The 16606-nt window shown below is 41.9% G+C and overlaps 1 protein-coding gene across 1 annotated transcript in view; it reads left to right on the forward strand.

Annotated features, from left to right (window-relative positions):
* The window catches only part of SLC44A1 (solute carrier family 44 member 1), a 188756-nt gene that overhangs the window by 122109 nt on the left and 50041 nt on the right, over window positions 1-16606 (forward strand). Inside the window, exons 8-11 of the mRNA XM_068234429.1 lie at window positions 2076-2215; window positions 3886-4072; window positions 7012-7177; window positions 10703-10859. Of these exons, the coding sequence (XP_068090530.1) occupies window positions 2076-2215; window positions 3886-4072; window positions 7012-7177; window positions 10703-10859 (650 nt within the window). The remainder of the gene's footprint in view (window positions 1-2075; window positions 2216-3885; window positions 4073-7011; window positions 7178-10702; window positions 10860-16606) is intronic.

Raw genomic sequence — 16606 nt, forward strand, 5'->3', positions numbered from 1 at the left:
GGAACGTTACATCACGTAAAAGTAACTATTGCGCCTGTGCATAAAAATGAAGTTTCATGGAGAAATAGTGAAATGCGCATGTCAAGCCTAGTACGAACGATCGTTTCCAACGATGTACTACTTTTGCAAACGATCGTCGTTGGGAAAAATCCGCCAAGCTAGATCATTCGTTTTGAACGATCTAGCTCGTCCGTCGTTAGACTTAATGGTCGTTGGCTGCTTTTTTTCAAACGATCGTCGTTTGAAAGGATCGGGCAACGATCGTTTCAAACGACTATAGTCGCATGTGTGTACGCACCTTTAGTGTAGACAAACAATTCCTGTAATTTGTGAGATGAGGAAGTAGCATTTTCAGAAGGAGTTCAGCAAGCACATATTTAATGACTGTGCTGATATCTCACTGTAAATTGCAAAATCTTGATTTAATATGCTTAAACATGACCTCTCCTGCAGTGACCAAACCTTACTCTGCCTAACTTTAACCTTCCCCCACTTCTGTGCCTAACACTTCTGTGCCGGTGACCAAGTATTGAACTTCTTCCCAATCAGTAGCTGATACCCCCTTTCCCATGAGAAATCTTTTCCTTTTCTCAAACAGATCATCAGGGGGCTCTGTATGGCTGATATTGTGGTGAAACCCCTCCAACAGTGTGATGTCAGGACCATAGTGCTGACATCACATTGTGGGAGCCTTGTTGCATTGTGGGAAATAACAGCTGTTTCCAACTGCCAAAAAAGCAATCAGGAGCTAATTCCACTGACCTCACCTGCCAGCAGTAAAAATGTGACCATATGATAAATATCAGAATGTAAATCAGGGAAGGGAAAGATTTTATAATGGGCAAACACTGACTAAATGATTTATACCTAATTATTGTAAAAATTAAGCACTTTTGGTCATTACGTTATTTTCACTGGAGTTCCTCTTTAAAGTGTACCTGAGATGAAAGATGTAAAAGAATTGATACTTGTAGTCAATTTCCACACTCTCCATTCTCTCGGGTCACTCTGTTCTTCTGCAATTGCCCACGGTAATGGGGCTCCAGTCACACCAGTCAGGCTGCTCTGCGCATGCATGGCCCGGCTGCACACTCCCATCGCTAGGAGCATTCTGGGCCTGCGCAGGTAGTACTGCACAGGTGCAGCAAGCTCGACATGATGGGGGCGCAGCCAGGCTACACATTCGCAGAGCAGTCCAACTGGCATGACTGGAGCCCTATTACCAGGGCAGATTGCAGAAGAACAGAGCCTCCTGGGACAAAAGCAAGGGGGGTAACAGAGTACATGGGGCTGGACGAAGCCCCAGGTAAGTATAAATTATTTTATATCTTTCATCTCAGGTTCACTTTAATGTAAGCTGCTCTTGACTGCTACTCCCAACAGCCCGTAAGCTAAACTTTTTACCTAACCTTAACTCCAAATCCTAAAGCATAACCAATCTTTTCATCCAACCCTATCCCTAACCTACACATTTAAATTGATGCCTGGCACTAACACATTTCCTGCAAGTTCCAGTAACTGATAAACTTGACCTAATCCTAAGATGAACTCTGTCTTAAAGGGGAACTGAAGAGAGAGGTATATGGAGGCTGTCATGTTTATTTCCTTTTAGACAATACCAGTTGCCTGGCAGCCCGGCTGATCCTCTGCCTCTAATACTATTAGCCATAGCCCCTGAACAAGCATGCAGCAGATCAGGTGTTTTAGTGGTTCAGACTTATAAGTCTGATCTGACAAGACTAGCTGCATGCTTGTTTCTGGTTTTAATCAGATACTACTGCAGAGAAATAGACCAGCAGGGCTGCCAGGCAACTGGTATTGATTAAAAGGAAATAAACATGACAGCCTCCATATACCTCTCTCTTCAGTTCCCCTTTAACACTAAACCCCCCATCCCTAATTATAACTATTTTGAATGGTAGTTGTTACCGTTTTCTGGTATAGAAATATTCTCTTAGTCAGCCTGTATGCTACTATCAGTAAATTATTTCTTTACTATATTAAGATTTACTAAATATTATCTTTTTTTTTAATTAAGCTTTGTTTGATGCATTTTTTTATTCACTAATATGCAGGAGGCACAGGTGTACTCTGGTGGTTGTATGCAGATCACAGGAAGTCATTCAATGAAAATCTTCCCCCAGATCAACTTCAAATTTCAAAAGACAACCAACAAGCCTTGCTCATCTATGCCATTTCAGCCACTGTCTTCACGGTAAGCTTCTGTTTTGTGTTTATTATGCTGGCTGTAGAGGAAACTGGGTCACCTCTTTCTCACTTCTTCACTTGATTATTAATAGCAGCAAAATAAGAGGTAACAGTTGAAGATAACTGGCGAAACTGTACCTAAATGAAACAGTGCTTATACGTAGAGCCAGAAATTAGGCTAAGGGCTCGTTTCCACGAGTGCGGTGCGAATCCCTGGGATTCCACCGCTGACGAAATCACATGCGGATGCGATTCCGCGTGCGTTTTTTGCCGCGAATTCGCATGCGATTTCGCATAGGCAGGGTCTATGCGAATTTAACCATGTCACTGCCTGACTCAATTTGTATTACTTTTCATGCGAAAAAACGCACGTGCGTTTTCCCTATTAAATACATGGGCTGCGATTCGCCTGCATTCCTCACGCAGGCGAATTCTGCAGGCCCTACCGTGCAGAAAAATCCTGCACAGAAAAACGCACGAAAACAATGACAAGTGGAAACAGTCCCATCCACTTTCATTGCCTATGCGAATTCGCATGCAGGCCACGCATGCGAATTCGCCCTAGTGGAAACGGGCCCTAAAGCTTTATTTCCATGAGATTGATGTTAAAGCAAATCCCTGGGCAAAAAAATAAATAAAAGAAATTTGAGAAAAACACATAGTTGACTCTCCCTTTAGCTGACCATGCACCATACAATATTGACTGTACAGGCTTCCTAATTTCAAGTAGAACGAGAGCTTATGTAGACAACCTGTTTAAAGAACAAGCGACACCCATGCTAACCTAGAAATAAAAAACACATATATAAGTAGATAAATACTAGTTCTACTTGCATAACAGATGTCTTGTGCTATCCACTAATGATTCCTGTGAATTTTATAAAGGAAAAGCAGAGAATCCTATTCTAGGCAGTGGCCATCTTGCTAAGCGAATACTGACGACATATCCTCCCTGACTCTTGTTTTCCCCCCTCCCTTCTCTTGCTCATTGTGTATTCATTAGCTGCCCTCCTTCAAGAGTCTTCAGACTGAGGTGTATACTACGAACTGCACTTCTTTTTTTTTTTTTTTTTTTTTCTTCTTTTCTCCTACAATCTCTGAGTCACCTCAGCCTTGCTTGTAAACACAAGTGAGCAGGATCGTGTTTCAGATAAGCAGCTAGACAGGGAAATGGAAGAAGAGGAATACATTCTAGATAAAAAGAACCCCCAGCATTCAACTGTTTGGCACTGACTACTAAAGGACCAGTGCTCCTTAAGTATATGTGATAACTACAAACCATAACAGCAGAAAATGTTTTGAATGCAGGTTTAGCATCTTTATCACTTAATACACTCAGACCAGTTGCTGTTAAAATTTGATTTTTATGGTGACACTCCCGCTTTAAGGTATTTTTCAGTCTGTTGTCCATTATATTAAAGAGATGTGGTAAGACTGTACAATCACAGAGTACACAGAGCTGAAATAAGAACACGAGCACCTGTTAAAGGGGTGTTTGATCTTAAGGGTACTTTGAGGAGGAGGGGGTGCTGCAGTGGACCTCTGCAGGTTCCCTGAAAATCACTTGACTGTGACACAGACCATGTGGCTGACATGCGCCCTCCTTAGCATGACATCTCTGGTCTTTGCTTTGTTGCTCACATATCTGTGACTCATCTTTTCCCTTTGCACTTGCAGGTGATACTATTGCTCATCATGCTGGTTATGAGGAAGCGAGTTGGTCTCACGATTGCCTTGTTCAATGTGGCTGGGAAGGTATTTATACATCTCCCACTACTAGTCTTCCAGCCTTTCTGGACTTTTTTTGCTCTTCTTCTTTTTTGGGTCTACTGGATCATGGTTCTGCTTTTTCTTGGAACTGCAGGTATGCCCATTTGAAAATGAATTTGCTGTAGATTGAAGATTAGCCTGTTTGTCAATTTTTAGTTTTGGAGTGCAATTCCAGCAAATAATACATTTTAGCTGTGAAAAGAAAATATGTTACACTAAAGGTGGCCACACACCATACAATTTCTTAAATATCTGTTCAATTTAAGAATTGCAATCAATTTTTCTGACTGATTGTAACAAATTAAAAATATGACCAATGTACCACACACCTATGTTCAATTTTTCCCCAATTATGATAAAAATGATTGGAAACTCTGAGAAAATTGCTAGGGTGTGTATATTAATAAACTTACAATCCAACACACACCATACAATCTTTAGTAAAATTGAACAGAAATATCTGGCATTCCGAATCGATTTAAATCGAAAAAAACGGGAATTCCGATCGGATTTTTCAGTCGAATGAAAAAAAAAAGCTTTCGATTTTTTTCGAGAGATGCGATCGTTTTCATCGAATTGCTGTAAAATCGGATCATTTTATTGTATCGTGTGTGTGGCCACCTTTAGGCCCACTTAGATACACTTGGTGCCCTTTCACACTGGTGCAGTGGGTAATTTTACCGCACCTCACTGCTATTCCAATGAAAGCCTATGGGTACTTTCATACAGCATGCGGTGCGTCGGAAGTCGCCGATCTAGCGCAAGAGCATTCAGAGGGTAACCCGCGACCTCTGGGATGACCTGCGGTAGACCAGAAGTCATGTAAGTCTATGGCGACGCAGGGCTTTAAAAAAAGATGGCGCTGCAGCGCGCATGCACGGAAGTGTATATTTTACAATACACTTTTGTGCACTTCTGTATTTCAAAACAGGAAGTGATACTGTTTGGATCTCAGCCACAAGGGGATTACTGCATACTAATTTGGTAATCCCCAAAGGCCTGTTTTTGGCGGTGCGGTGCACAGTACTCCTACCTAATAAGAGTTCCTCTTTTTTATTGTTTTTTTTTTTTCCTCTGTATCTGAGAGACTCAAACAATAATTGTGAAATGGAGTGAAGAAGCCTATACAAAAAGCAATATGTAAAGGTAGCTGCTTGTGTGTTGAGATCTGTAGTTGAAGCTGTATTGTTTCCAAATAATACACTGGGTTTAAACTGAATTTATTTGCAACTCCTGTGAAGTCAGGCCACCCCATGCAACCATTATACATATTGATTTCTCTGTTTGTGCTAGGTCTGGCTTTAATATTTTACTGCTGTAAAATGGCAATTTTCATGTGTATAAAGGCGCCCATTATTAATACATTTTTCCCCTAATATTACCACGTCTGTGTTGTTTGAGGGACTACCTAAAATATCAATTTAAAGTATAGTCAGTCAGTTTACTGTTCTAGTACATAGAATTGGTAAGTTTGGACAACAAAATGGATTGTTTAGGCCCCGTTCACACTGCACGCGTTTCCAGCCGCGCTTTGGAAACGCGTGCAGGTGGCCGACACGCACGACATCAGACATTGCATAGAGTGCAATGTCTGATGTTCACACTGCATGTGATCCGGGAACGCATGCTGCACGCATTTTTTGTAAAAACGCGTGGCTGTCCCATTCACTTTTCAGTGATGGGATCAGCCACGCAACGCACACAAACGCGGATGGCGTGCGTTCGCATGCGTTGCGTTCCGCATGCGTGGCCATTCGCGTTTGTAATGTGAACGGCTTAAAGAAAACCTGTGGCAGCATCCTTAAAATAATAATAAAAAAAAATACTACCTTCTCCACACTGCCTCCCAGCTCCATCTGCTCTGCTCCACGCCGCTCTCGTTGTCCCCATTCATCCTTTTGCAGCCGGTGTATCCTCCATTCACCGGTGGAGGAAATCCAAGATGGCTGCGACTCGGAAGTACTTCCGGAGTCACAGTTTACAATCCAATCTGAATCCGTATGCCAGCGGAGGCGAGGATCGAAGTGACACAGATGGGGGAGCCAGGCACTGGAGGAGGCGGGGGAGCAGGCTGATTGATTTATGAAAGGTAAACAGAAGGCTAGCGACAAGCAGATTGTCGCTAGCCTGTCGCTAGTTTTTTTTTTTTTGGGGGGGGGGGGGGGGACAACAGAGCACAGGGGGAACTTACAGCCGCACTCGAAGGGCACAGAGGCATGTTAAACAGCAGAGAACATGCCTCTGTGTCCTAACATGTAGAAAAAAACCCGCCTTGGGTACTCTTTAAAGGACAACTGAAGCAAGAGGAATATGGAGGCTGCCATACTTATGACCTTTTAAGCAGTACCAGTTATATGGCTATCCTGTTGATCCTCTGCCTCTAATACCTTTAGCCATAGCCCCTGAACAAGCATGCAGCAGATAAGGTGTTTCTGACATCATTGTCAGATCTGACAAGATTAGCTGCATGCTTGTTTCTGGTGTTAGTCAGACACTACTGCAGCCAAACAGATCGACAGGGCTGCTGTTTGGCTGCAAGACTGGTATTGTTTAAAAGGAAATAAATATTGCAGCCTCCCTATTCTTCTCACTTCAGTTGTTCTTTAAGAATTGGACTTGTCATGGAAATGAGCTCTAAAACATATTAAACTACAGTTAGGGTATCTTGTGGAAAGCATTTGTGGTTGTTGCCTAGAGCACAGTCTAATGGAATATTGGTTCATTGCAAATCCACAGTTCAGCAATGTCAGCAGGAAACCAAACAAACATTTCAGGGGGACCAGCAGACATTCTGCCATTCGTTGATGAAGTCAAATTCTGGGTACAGATTTCCTGTGCCCTGTCACACCAGTTATACATTTAATTCTTAAATTACAACCTGCAAGACACAGACATGGGAACAGCATGCAAATCCTTGTTGTTCTTCAGTATACAGTATTTGTACATGCCTTTAACTATGAACATGTTTGATACATATTTCCTTTAAGCATAAATTTGCATAGCACCTGTATATGAACTTTTATATTTTTGTAGGTGATCCACATACAAATGAACAGGGGTTTGTGGAGTTCAAGATAAATGGCCCTCTGCAATACATGTGGTGGTATCATGTAGTTGGACTTATATGGATCAGTGAATTTATTTTGGCCTGTCAACAAATGACTATAGCTGGAGCTGTGGTCACTTACTATTTCACCAGGTGAGATTTTTTACAAACCATGTTGATCTCTTCTGCAGTCATATAAGATTGGGTGAATTTTTTATACTATTAACATAGCCTAAGTCATGAGTAGCCTTTCCTGGCTAACCAAATATATTGTTGTTGCAAGTCTTTCAGTAGGCTTGCTGCTATATGGCAAGTGTAAAGTCACACTCTCTACTTATGTTTAAATCGGCCACACTCTCTTCACTTATTGCTACCTAAACAAATCCATGTTTACTTCTTGGGCTCACATGCTGAAACTTGATGGCTCCACTGATCTTAATCAAGGTGCCCTTATCTATTTAATTATCTATTTTTTTCAATCCAATCTACTTGTGTGTGAATAAATGCAGCAATACAAGGATAGAGAAAGAAACGGCATGACTACTGTTCAGGCAAATTGGAATTTGTATGCAGTGATAATAAAGATAACCTGGTGCTCTCCATTAATTCCTCATAGGCAGCACACAGCAGATTGCAGCACGTGCACAGAATAATGGAGGACCATCTGGGGATCTGTTTGGTTCCAGACTCTGCCAAATGCATCACGTTATTGCCAGTAGAGAAACTGCAAATTCTCTTGTATTGTATACCTTTAGATCTGGCATACTACTGTACCAGCCATTCCCAGTCTGGGCTTTGGCTATTGGAATCGAAACTATTTGCTCTTCAAAGGACTTTTACCTTCAAAGATTTCTTGCATGATTTATTGTCTAGCATTGGAACTTGTGTCACTGATTGTACAGTTTGTTGGACTGCTCGTGTATCTCTGCTCCCCATTGTATGTTTTACAGTGCTACAGAATATGCTGGCGCTCTATAAATAATAATAGCTGCCCAACTTCATGGCTGGGCTGCCTCAGTGCTTTGAACTGGGCTGGATAAAACCATTTTACTTTTTTGGATAGTTAACAAAAAGGGTATTTCAGTGTTTTACATAAACTGGTTTAATTTGGTTACTGGTAGGTTCAATTTTTTGTTTTTTAATGCCGATAGAATAGCTGTGTATTTGTTTTTACCTTTACACACACACACACACACACACACACCACACACCACACACACACACCACACACCACACACCACACACACACACACACACACACTTATTATTATTATTATTATTATGATTAGTGTATGTGTGCACAGCTCTGGCAAAAAAAGAGACCACAGAGTTAAGCTGAGTACACACGTACGATAACGATCGTTCAAAAACGAACGATAACGACAATTGGACCGATAATCATGCGCTCCAAATTTTCCAACGATCGTTTTTTGGGACGATAACGACCGTTATCGTTCAATCCGACCGATCCAACCCGGCGGATTTTTTCGAAAGATAATCGTTCAATCGTTGCAGTGTGTACAAAGATCGTCCGATAACGCATGTTCTTATTGCCTGTCATAACGTCACTTCCGTTTGCGCACGCATTTTTTAATCGTTCGTCGTTCAGTACTTTATACTTATATCGTTCACGTGTGTACACAATCGTTCATTACGAACGATCTTTTCCGTCTAATTTGAATATCGTGTAAACGTCACGAATCGTTCGTAACGAACGATCTTTATCGGACGTGTATACGAACCTTTAGGCAACCACTCTAAGCTGGTATTTTTTACACTACTGCACAAAAAAAAGACCTCATTCTACTTTGAGGTATTGATTAGATGATCCTCTGGATTAAAATAAAATAAAAAATTACTGCTGTAAACAGCATCCTCTTGTAATGTGACCAGTTGGATGGCAAAACCATTACTAGAAGTACGTCTAAGGTAATTGGGAATTTAAAAATATCTATTGACCATACCAAAACGGGTCAAGGGTTTTGTTCTTTTAGGCTGCTTACACACTAAGACGTTACAGGCGCACGTTAGTGCAGCCTGTAACGCTCCCCCAACGCACAGCAATGTAACACAAGTGGGCTGTTCACACTGCCCACGTTACGTTACATGTAACGCTGCACGTTCTTCCGAAAGTGCAGCATACTATAGCGTTACAGCGGCTTAAGCCGCGTTAGACTGTTTGCACATGCTCAGTCATGTTGGGGAGGAGCGGAGAGCGGCCAGGCACAAGGCTAATTAATATTCACTGCACGTTGTGACGTGCAGTGTTTACTTCCTGGTGTGGCCGCTCTGTGCGCCGATTGGCCGGGCGGGACCACGTGATGCTGCATGCGTCCAAGAGTACGCATCACGGCATCACGGACGCCAGAGTGAGCTGCACAACGCGGCTCACTCTGACGTCCACATCGAAGAGCACCAGGCCTTGCGTTAGGTGCACGTTATGCGACCTTAACGTAGCACCTAACGCAATGTCTTGGTGTGCAAGTAGCCTTATACTGTACATATTTGCATGACTGCTAGTTATTAAGTTTTCAGATCCATGAATTAATGTAGTAGTACATATTAATTGGCCGCTAGTTTGCTTGGGTGCTGAATGGAGGCGACAGTTGAAATCTCGGTACTGTTAATTTGCAGTATTGTACTATAGACTTACCTAGCCCCTATCATCACCCCTCCCCCCTTTCCTATTGCCAAACAGTAACCCCAAACGAATGAGCGACTGAGACTAAAGTAGTTTATTGGCAAATAGGCGATTGGCAATAGAGACTAAAGGTGGGTACACACGTCAGATAAAAGTCTTTGGAAAATGAAAGATCACAGACCAATTTTACCCCCTTCCATGTAGTATGAGAGCCATACTCTACACAGTCTATTCTATGGAGCTGAACTCCCCATCAGACAGAAATCTTTGCAAGATGCTGCACACAAAGACCGCTGTACATATGCAACAGATCAGTATCTGCAAAAGATCTGTTCCTGCAAAAGATCCGTTCCTGCAAAATGCATTCATAGTCTATGATATCTGCAGACCTCATACACACCTTGTTTAACGGACAATTATCTGTAGATCAGATCCACCAGGTTGGATCTTCAGATCGGCAGATAATTGGCTGATCTGCAGATGAATGTCTGTTAAACAAGGTGTGTATGGGATCTGCAGATATCATAGACTATGAATGCATTTTGCAGGAATGGATCTTTTGCAGGAACAGATCTTTTGCAGATACTGATCTGTTGCATGTGTTCAGCATCTTTGTGTGCAGCATCTTGCAAAGATTTCTGTCTGATGGGGAGTTCAGCTCTATAGAATAGACTGTGTAGAGTATGGCTCTCATACTACATGAGGGGTGGTAAGATTGGTCTGTGATCTTTCATTTTCCAAAGACTTTTATCTGACGTGTGTACGCACCTTTAAAGTTACAAGGCGAATTGGCTATTCTAATTTAACCCTATTTATTAGCTGATCCGCTACTAATGGTGGATCGGATAGTTAACGGGCACACCCTGTGCCCAATTCACCGACTGGGTGCTAGTTAGCTGGTATTTGCATTGGCGTAGTCAACCTGATCCGTTAATGGACACTATTGAGCTGTGTATGAATGATATTTTACCTCACATGCATGACTTGTGCTGTACAGATCATATTTGAAAATGTTTTATTTTTTTTTGTATCTCCAGAAACAAGAACGATCTCCCATTTACTCCCATCTTGGCTTCTGTAAATCGACTTATACGTTACCATCTTGGGACAGTGGCTAAAGGAGCCTTCATTATTACCTTAGTGAAAATCCCAAGAATGATCCTCATGTACATTCATAGCCAGCTAAAGGGGAAGGTAAACCTTAACTGTGTATTTTTCTCCCTCCACTGTTCCTTTTATAGAAAATAGTGCTGAAGGTGGCCATCAAGCATGTCTAAATAGATGTATTTTTCTAGATGAACTCTTGTTCTTGTAGCATCTCTTATGCTATATATTGTTTATTAACACACAATTGATAGACATTTTCTGCTGCTACTAATCACACTTCTATAAATTGTCTGAAACTGATCTGATGTTTATAGATCATGTGTAACAGCAGTAAGATTTCAGGTAGATTTGAATCTGCCAGTAAAATTGATATCTGGCTTCTCCATTCTTATAGAGGTCAATAATACATTATCAGACTGAACTTGGAAGTCTTGTGTGTTTTCTGCCCTACCCCTAGTATGCTTGCATGAATTTAGTGAAATTTGAAGTTTTGTGCTTGAATTTCTGGAAACATAAATAAATCCTCTCTCTTCGTCCCATCTGTCTGCTCAACCCATCCTGAAAAACAGATCTGTATAGTGCACATGTAATAAGACCTTATGTATATACTCGGCAAAAACAAAAAAGATAAAATCTGACAAGCACACGATCATCCCTGGAATGTAGGATCTTTAGAATGCCAACAGTTAACCCCATCACTCCTCTCACAATATCTCACCCCTAATAATGGTGGATGTTGCTCATGGGAGTGAGGCATGTCAGTGGCTGTTATTTACCCTACCCTCCCAGATTGGGACATGGCATGGGCTTTTACTTGACACAAAACTCCCCCTCCCTGTAAATTCCAGAGTGCATTGTTCAAGTGGATGTGGCTGGTCTTTCACTAGTGGTGTGGTTTAGGTTAAAGTTTGGTTTTGATTTGTGGTGGTAGTGGTGGTGGTGGGGTGGGGGGGGGGGGAAGAGAGGAGTGTGATGATGATGATGCTGCAATGGTCAGAATTAATGCAGTAGTCCTTCTTGCCCAGCAGACATGCCCGCCATTATGTGTTTATGTAGATTAACAGCCTTTGGTAACATATTTTGCCCACTAAGCTGCAGTCAGTCAGGTGATATGCCACTGTTCTGATCACAGCAGACCTCCAAATACTTGCCTAGTTTCCATCTCTATTGATTTCAGTGGGTTTCGCTGCTCCTAGTCCAAACTGAACACTACTTGAGCATCACTGTCACTTACCAGCCATCACCTCATGTGACAGCCAATGGAGGGATGTAAACCAATAAGTTGGCATCTGAACTGCCAGGTTTCCAGACAATAGAGAAGGGAGCCCAATTGGTCGGAGGGGCAGTCATATGACTGCCTCATTTTTAATTATTGATGCATATACCCATTTTATTACATGTGTGTTACTGGTTTTGAGAAGGGAACAGGGTGGGGAACAGGATGAGGAAAGCAATGCTTTTTATTGTTCTTAAAATGTGTCTAAGTTCTGGTTGAAAAAGCAGATTTTAAGAATTAGTTCACTTGAAGCAGAACTGCAAAAATATTTCAGACATTTAATCAATGAAAAATGATCAACTGAATTCCGACCTAGACAGTAGAGGGAGATCTGGACTTTTCATTCCACTCAATTTACTATTCAGCAAGATGAAGTTAATTAGCCATAAAAGTGTTTTTACATTATCATGGGGCTTATCAGTCTTCCACAAATGGCAATGCGAATTGCTGGATCCTAAATTAACTGCAATGAATGAGTTTTATTGGACTCTTATTAAAATGTGCTAATTATGTAATCATGCCTGTCAAGTGTCACACTTCGCTACGACTGTTGAACTTCGGCATTGAAGATTAATTTTAAAGGGTAAAATTGTCTACAGTCCCACCACCCCCTCTCTCCCTCTGTGAGTTCTGTGTGTGAATATACTGTATGTAGGTGTGTATGTATGTATGTATGTATGTATGTATGTATGTATGTATGTACGTACGTATGTACGTATTGTATGTACGTATGTATGTATATAGATATTATGTGTGTGCGTGCGTGCGTGCGTGCACGCGCACACACACACACACTATAATTTTTCCCAAATTAGTATTTTACTTCATTGAGAAAATGGGACTATCATCAGTCAAAACACCATGCTAGTGATACTTTGATAGATGACTATTTAATTTGGTTGTTAGATCTTTGCAAAATGCTGCTGGGCACTTCTTCCATGAATTGGTACTGCTACTTTTCTGTAAGAGCACAGACAGGCCCAAGAGTACTGCATGGCAGGAAACAGTCCTGTGCTTCCATGTCAAAGTGAAAATCCACTTTAAAAAAAAAAAAAAAAAAATTCAGTGTAGAAAAGAGAAAAAAGAGAGTGCTCTAAAAACAATAAGTACAAAGCACGGTTCCCTGTCCAAAACTGGAACAAAATACATATATCCAGGCACATCACATCTAGTTAGGACATTAAATAAGTTAAGGAAAGGATGGTGCTGAAGGGGGTGTGGCTAGAAAACAGCAAAAATCTATTAACCGTTCGCACTCTCGCATGCAAATGTTCAAACAAATGCATTCACAGATTTACTCATCCAGGCACAACAAGAGGACGTCAGGATGTGTGCTCCTAATCTATTGATAGGTTTGATGCAATGAATGTGTTTGCATGTCTGCACTATGCATGTTACAGGGCTAGAGTTAGGACACCTATGTTTACCTGGGTACTTCTGCGCAGTATAGGTGACTAAGCAGAAGAATGCATTCTTCTGTGAACTAAGACCCCGACTTTTAACTTAGCTGTAGGGATAACAGTTGTGCCTGGATGAGTAAATCTGTGAATGCATTTGTTTGAACATTTGCATGCGAGAGTGCGAAGGGTTAATAGATTTTTGCTGTCCAAAACTGGTCTCACCTGGATTCAGATGGCTGTCAGTGAGATGCAGCCTGTGTACGCTTCTGTCTCTTTGATAAGCCAGGGACCAGGTTTTCAGGATGGCAGTGCGGTGGACTCCTCCAGGGGACGCAGTCAGGTGGCAACTAAAGGTCAAATTTCTAGCCAAAAATCGTTCGAGTGATCAGAAATTCTGATCGGACGAAAAATCGTTCACTACACCATCAACTAACCAATCCTTGCTTCCTATCTATCACGACCAACAAGAAAATCCAAATTTCGGTTCGATGAAAATTCAATCGGACAATTGTTTTTATAATCGTTCATTATCGATTGTGCCCATCAGCTGAGATTATTTACAACCAATCCGATCAGAATTTCTGATCGCTCGAACGATTTTTTACTAGACATTGGACCGTTAGTGGCCAGCTTTAGGATCCAAGGGGACCATCCGGATGTCCCGTGGGTTAGGAGGAAGCAGTGGCGCTTGCCCCATAGTGATGCTACCAGCTCTTCCCCGGTGGAAGACAGGAGAGCGGTGTTTGCGTATCAAGTGCCACCATAAGCTGTATGCAGGAGATGTAGGCGTCACACCGTTGCTTGGCAATATTGTGCTGACTGCAGATAATGGGCTAGGAAGCGCAAATGGCTAAAAGAGGTGGTTTATTGGGAAAATAAACATCCCGTTTCTCAGAGGTATGTCCGCCTTTTCATCAGGTCATTTATTTAGAGTCCTAGCATTGAGAAGAGAATGATTGGCCCTCTGCATTAGTGTCCAATGCCAGCGATTAAAGCTTCACAGTAGTAAAACTAAGGATGGTAGTCTTTGTACAGTTGCCAGAGTTAATACATACAGTTCTTGGCATCCCATAGTTTTTCTGGTTTATGGAGACCACCTTGAAGTGCTGACACATGTAAGGGAAATAATGAGATGCCCTTTGTCTCATTACTGACCCCCTTGAGCTTACAACAGTTGCAAAAATTGACACACCCACCTTGCATTTCTTAATAAAAGGGCATTGCAACAGTTTGCAATAATATGTGCACATAAGAAAAACGTAAGCACATATTTGTTTAAAGCCTTTTAATGTTTAACACTGACCATGAAAACATTTTTATTTTCTTTCTCAACAAAGGTGGCAAAAGCCTGTCATGGTTCTTGATATTTTCAAACATTTATTGCTGCTTAAAGGGACACTTAAGTCCTGATCAGCGAGTGAGGATGACGGCTAGACTCATGCAACAGACTGTTTCCAGCTGAGGGTTTATGAACTGTCGAAGTGGATATACCTGATCCATCTATCGTCAATTGAAGGTCCAAGGAACTCAAGCTTTGACTGTTACTCATATGGGTCAATTTTCATATTTTTATCGTTCTCATTTAGTCTCCTCATGAACTCTTCAAGTTCATCCTCTGTTCCAGTCCAGACCAGGAGCACGTCATCAATGTAACGCAGCCAGAGGGCGGCGTGTGCTCGAAATCCTGGGTCACCATAAACATCCTGGTGTTCCCAGAGCCCGAGATGAAGACAGGCATAAGACGGAGCACACGTCGCCCCCATTGACGTGCCCCTGATCTGTCTGTAAAATGTGCCATCAAAAGAAAAGCAGTTGTAGTATAATACAAGTTCAACTGCATCACAAATAAACTGATTAAATTAGTCAAAATCTGGATAATGTCCCTGCTAAAAAAAGTTGCATAGCTCTCCCCGTGTGGGATCGATGTGTACAAAGATTCCACGTTGATCCCCACGAGGAGGGACCCCAGCGGAATGACCAGGTCCATTAGCTTGCCAAGCAAGCTTTTAGTGTCTAACACAAATGATGGTAGTTCATTCACCATAGGTTTTAACCGTTCATCAACATATTTACCCAATCGTTGAGTGGGGCTTCCTATACCCGCTACTATGGGACGCCCAGGAGGGCTAGTCAAACTTTTATGGACCTTTTGGGATGGTATAAAAGGTTGGAATATTATATTTCTCAACTTTAATAAAGTCTCGTTCATTCTCAGTCAAAAGTCCCTTATTCCAGGCATCATCAACAAGGTTATTAACCCTGCAAGTGACGGCCGGAAACGGAATATAAGAGAGTCTCTGATATGTATCAGTATCACTCGATAATCTTTTACATTCAGCAGCGTAGTCTTCCTCATTGGTGAGGACCACGTTGCCTCCTTTGTCACCTGGCTTGATAACCAGGCCCTTTGCCCCCTGCAATTCTCTACAAGCTTTCTGTTCTTTCTTAGTCAGGTTCAAATGTCCATGTCTTATTGTCCAATCAGTCATTTTTACATCTTTGTGTACCGTTTCAAGGAACACTGATATATATTTATTGTCTGTAAGTGGAGGCATTTTAATGGATTTCTTTTTTAATTTGGGGGGATTCAATAGTCCTCTTTATCCTGGTCGATTTTGCCGTATTGTCAGCCATCTCTTCACCATCCTCAAAGCTCGCTGAACGGGGGTATCGTCCCAAGTTCCTCTTGGAGTTCTAACAAAGACAAACACTTATATAGCGCTTTTCTCCTGGCGGACTCAAAGCGCCAGAGCTGCAGCCACTGGGACGCGCTCTATAGGCAGTAGCAGTGTTAGGGAGACTTGCCTAAGGTCTCCTGCTGAATAGGTGCTGGCTTGCTGAACAGGCAGAGCCGAGATTCGAACCCTGGTCTCCCGTGTCAGAGGCAGAGCCCTTAACCATTACACTATCCAGCCAACAGATCAGTATTTTGCGAGACTTGATCATCGCCTGTACCCATTTCTAGCAATGCATTACCCTCATTTTTAGTCTGATGCCATACTTTCAATAACCATTTTCGCAGAAACAGTTGGAGATCTTTATATATTTCAAAGCAATCCCCCTCTACCATAGATGAAAAGGATAGGCCTCTCTTGAGCAGGGATAAATGATGTTCCGTGAGATGGAATCTGTATCCTGAATGCATGGCCTGTGTGCAA

Source organism: Hyperolius riggenbachi, chromosome 1 (genome assembly GCF_040937935.1).
Source record: "Hyperolius riggenbachi isolate aHypRig1 chromosome 1, aHypRig1.pri, whole genome shotgun sequence".
Classification (NCBI taxonomy): Eukaryota; Metazoa; Chordata; class Amphibia; order Anura; family Hyperoliidae; genus Hyperolius; species Hyperolius riggenbachi.